This window comes from Echinococcus granulosus (genome assembly GCF_000524195.1).
Source record: "Echinococcus granulosus chromosome Unknown EG_S00047, whole genome shotgun sequence".
NCBI lineage: Eukaryota > Metazoa > Platyhelminthes > Cestoda > Cyclophyllidea > Taeniidae > Echinococcus > Echinococcus granulosus.
This window is the reverse complement of record NW_020170427.1, coordinates 7,047-11,965: the sequence shown is the minus strand read 5'-3', so window position 1 is coordinate 11,965 and position 4,919 is coordinate 7,047. Positions and strand designations below refer to the sequence as shown.

The window sequence follows — 4,919 nt, the reverse complement described above, 5'->3', positions numbered from 1 at the left end:
TTGTGCATTGAGGCGCAGTGTGATGTGAAGCCGTAATGGTGACGGGATCACACACACACACATACACGTCAAATTACTTGGGAAATAAAAGCCTCAAAAATTTTATGGTAGAGAGATGTGCATTGTAATGGAACAGCATCTGTGAGCAAGTACAAACTACTTGATGCTCATCTGGACAATGAACTTAAAACTTGGATAGTTAAGTACTTGAGGCTCCACCTTTACATGACCTCCGAGTCATACCAGTAGCCCCTTTAGCCCTACTATGCGTCGACAATACATATTCTGTTCGAGTGTTATTTTTTTATTCTTCTTCAGGAAAGACCCGGGTGGCTAAATTGGTGGTAACGGAAAGTAAAAGCAATTCTAGAGGACAACAATACTAGTTTTTTCTACTGAATGCTCAAAATTAACGCCTCAGAAGGAAATTTGATGCGGACGGTGGAATCAGCAAAGGCCCCTAACTGAAGGGTTGAGAACGGCGTTTACCTTCGCCAACTACCATGGTCCCGTTTCCTGCGGAACTGCCGTTAATAACTGAAGTGAGAGACACTAGCCGTCGCAGTGAACAATCCGGAAAAGTTCGCTACGGAGCCGTCTGAGGTACCTACATGAAGATCTCAGTCAAGTGAACACGCGATGCCTCCTCCACCTCTCTACTACCTGGATAGAAGCCAGATAGATGTGGCTGAGCAGCAGTGAGGTGAGAACATGGTGGCAAGTGGAAACAGACGCAAACCCCATGGCAGCCGTGGTTGATCCGTGGATGTTAGTTAAAATTCCAAAAGACTTATCATTTGACAGAAAGACGAGGGCAATTAGATTATCTTGATTTCTCATGAGAGGCTTTAAAGAAGCTGTTTAATTATTCATATCTTGTGTTGGATGATTTAGTGAATCTAAGGGGTTTCTTGATTTATTTCATTCCGACCACCCGATATATATACACAATCGAAATGGGCTAGAAACACCCTACGTAGCGAGAAATGAATTTCGTTCACGTACATTTATTTTAGAATATATTTTCCACGAAATACCAAAATCCTAGTGCTAGGATTAGTAACCTTTTAGTTGTGGTCCAAACTTAAACGATAATTTTGTGGAACTTTAATGTGTTGTTTATTAAAGAATTGGAGGCGGAGTTTGGGATCTCGGCTATTTGTCCATTGGCACTGATGCTTTTCAAACTCACCCATTATTTTGCCTACAGGGTTTTAGATTCTCAACGCTGACATTTCAGCGGTACGGTTTTGAAATTAAATCCCAGTTTCTAATGTTTGCTAGTTTGCAAATATCGACAGGTAATCCAAATCAAAATCCCTCGTAGTAATAGCATCATGCATGATCGTAAATTACCAAATATCGTTTGCTGAATGAGTCCCTGAGAGGAGCACAATTTCTCCAGCTAAGAAAAGTCTTTCGATAGGAACGAGAAACCCTGCATTACTTTTGCTGTCGCAAAGATCAAAGCGGCAAATTAATGGCTCACTACAAGCGGAAACATTAAATCTGCTCACTTCCATTTCAAATTGCAAAACACTTTCCAGTCATGCAGTAAAGAGGTTCTGTTTGTTTAATAGTTCTAGGTGTTAATTCAAAACTGAAAGACAAGTTAGTCTGGTTCTCTTCCTATTGATGCAATTTTCTGGCAGGTAGGGGTTCGATTCTGGCGTTCAAATCGTAACAGAGGAAATCTGAGTTGATTATTATGTTTCTTAAAAATGGGAAACAGTCCTTTGTGAAATGAACAATCATAAACAGAGTGACTACACTTTTAGTTCTTCTCTGAATGAGAGATTCTTCGTTGTCAAACCATAATGTCATTGACAATGACAACTGCGCAGTTTGCAAAAAAAAATTAGAATTTTCGAAGCCTTTTCTTGGTAATAGAGGGAGGAAAACGTGCCTCTGATAAAGTGTCATCCAATTTATTCGAGTTACAAGACCCCGTAAAGGTAGAATAATGGGGAATTCTGCATTAAAAAATGGTTTGTCTAGTAAATAATGACTTTCCAATGGATTACTGATATATCTAATGCAGCTTTTCTTCAACACTGCAGATTTCAAACAGGCGAGTCACTTAGTTATGCTTTATGTCAAGAAACCACATTTTATCGCCTAAATCAAAACATGGACATAAAGGTTACCCAGTGCCGCGGTAAGAACCACTTAAGTAGACACGTTAACAAAAAAAGTCATTTGCCATAAATTAGGCACCAACAGTGGGGCATTTAATTCCCATATTTTGAACAGATATACGTACTATAGGTTTCTTGAGGAAATTTACTCCCCCTTCGCGCATTCAAAAAGCTCGCATAAGCTGACGATCTGCAATATGGTTAAGATAAACAAATTAACTGAAATGGTTGACGAGCAAATTCGGCACTTTATTGTCGGGATTTTACGGTCTGGAAAAGTGAAAAAAATTTGTACTTCCAGGGATAAGTGGATGCCAAATTGATTTTGGGTTAAATCCATTTCCATTCCCACCCTCAAAAATGGTTGTTTCTAAGAGGATATAGTGTAATTTAAGTAATTGGCTAGTTTTCATCATGCCCTCTACGCTCTAAATATATTCAAACATAAATGAAATATGTCTTTAATCTTATGACTGACTGATTTACCTTACCCAATACTAAGCGTGAAATCTTAATCTTAAATATGATGAAATATGAGCAGTTTGGTTAATTTATTGCAGCCAGTTGAGATAGATTGGTATTTCAAAGAAAAACTGTCAGTATGCGCCGAAAAACCCTTCTCAGTATGAAATGAAATACCACCTAGCCGCGCTCAATTTCGTGCGGTTCCATGAAGGCACTGTCAGTGCCATACGAATTTTGCCTTTCATTCAAATGCAGGACAAAAAACTCGAGTGTAAATTATAATCTGCAGTCCTGACTCCCCTATTGACTGATTAGGCGATTAATAGGATAGGGGAAAGCGGTCTACCTTATCACGGATGTTTTGCCGCATGGCTTCACGTTCTTCCTCCATCTTTCGGTGCTTCTCCTGTCGTCTCTGTTCAGCCTCGCGCAGAGCCTCCTCCACTTCGGGGTCGATTTCCCGTGCTCCTGATGATCCACCTTCATCTTTCTTGTCACCAAGAGCACCTGCAAAGATCACACAACGCCATCGCTATGACTAGTTTCTTCTCTCGTCACAAGTGTGGAATTTTATTTTGTCGGTAAACCGGAAATGCAGTTTTTCTGTGTAAGGCGGGGTTGCTTGTGGGAAAAATAAGCACTGGAACAGATCTGGCTGCTAAGGTCTTACGATTCGTCATCTGTAAGTGCTTCAAAGGTGATCACAACTTCAATTTTCCAGTCTCCTTGAGACAACTTTGTTCTCTAATAATGGCATAAATAAAGAAGCTGTTATTCAAAGACACTGACCAAGAGGAGCACAGGAAATAAATTATTCATACTGCATTTATTGTGTACCTGCATTAAAAGAGCTGCGAACTGTCCCTCTGTTTACCAGAGTTAATGAACATATCTAGTGATTAAGTAATTTCAAAACATGGGAGTGTTATGGACCCTAGAGTAGAGAAGTGTAATGGCTTTACTAAACCTCTCACAAAGGCTGCCAATAGGGGATTCAAGTCTCAGAACCTAGGAAGAAATGAGGTGACTTCACGAAATAAGATAGTAGAAAGGGCAAAACTGTTTAAAAATGGTGTGTTCCCTGGATCACTGTAGAACTGTAAAGTGGGAGGTCTTGTAGGAGGTGAAATTAAAGTAATTCTTCGTTAGTTGCTAAGGTAGAGTGAGCGCGGAGTTACACGATGCATTTCGTAGTGGCTACGTGAGGCTGTACAACCTCTATCGCTTAGCACGATACCACGTAGTTGTCAAGGTCCTTCTACGTCTACTCAAGTATTACTCATAAATTATAAATTACAGTATTTAGTGAGCTCGAACATTTGAAGTGAGGGGAAATGATAGCAATGACATCACCTTGATCGGGTAAGTAAACAGTTTTTTCTGGTCCTTTGAACCAGAAGGCACCGGAGCTGACGCACAGTGAGTGCATACAAGCAAATAGCTTACCCTTGACGGAGTCTAGTTGATTTCCAATGAGTTGTTTGGCAATGAAACTCGCCATGGCAGAGTTATGAAATTTGGCAGTGTATACTTGTGTCCGTCCAACGATTACCTTTAACCTGTTCAAATCGCGGCAAGCCCTAGGGCATTCCGACTGTGTGGGTAAAAGAAAGTACAAACGAAAGAACTGCAAGGCAGAACTGGCGCTGGAACAGAGAGAAGGGGGTTGAGGCGAGAGGGAGAATGAGGCCGAGAAGGGAAGAGCGCTTTCGTGGGTCCTGTCACCAGCCTCGCGTGATGCGAATACGTGCCTGCCTTAGTGCGACGTGCATGCGTGCACGAGTGCGTGTGTACGTGCGTGAGGAGGGATCTCACCCTGGACATAGGGTAGAGTCATGCACAGAATGCATGGACGCACGTACTGAGCTGAACTCTCAAGCTTCAATTGGTTGACTGCTGGTAGCCATAATGCTATTAATTGGTTACGCAAATGCCTGATCGTGATTGGGAGAAGTCGTGGGTTTTACAAAAGCCTTGGGGCTGAATGCTAACCATGGTACCTTGATACTACTAATCGTTTGTAAGTAAGACCCAGCTGCGACTGTTTACATCGCAAAATTCTTTGAACTTTCAAGGGTTTATTGGCATTCTTTGTAAGTATTTTTAACTCACAATATATAAATAAGACATTCACAGTCTTAACGACTTTTTTTTAAAAAAATTGTAGTCTTTACACCGGTTCGTCAACGTCCTATGTCAAAAAACTGCTCTAAGGCCGAGGGTAGTTTAGTTCAGCCACAATTTTTGATCTAGGAATCATTTCATTTAAATTTGTCACTTCTTCAAATTGATAGGAAAAACCCACGTGGTTAAAAT

At 40.8% G+C, this 4,919-nt stretch overlaps 1 protein-coding gene across 1 annotated transcript in view; it reads right to left on the bottom strand. All coding sequences in view use genetic code 11, as the record gives it.

Annotated features, from left to right (window-relative positions):
* Positions 1-4,440, bottom strand: part of EGR_05848 (Putative complexin-1) — a gene marked incomplete at both ends in the record, with an annotated part of 5,815 nt that extends 1,375 nt beyond the window's left edge. The window contains 4 exons of the mRNA XM_024495097.1: positions 490-586; positions 2,950-3,110; positions 4,050-4,358; positions 4,419-4,440. Of these exons, the coding sequence (XP_024350443.1) occupies positions 490-586; positions 2,950-3,110; positions 4,050-4,358; positions 4,419-4,440 (589 nt within the window). The remainder of the gene's footprint in view (positions 1-489; positions 587-2,949; positions 3,111-4,049; positions 4,359-4,418) is intronic.
* Positions 4,441-4,919: the final 479 nt, after the last annotated feature.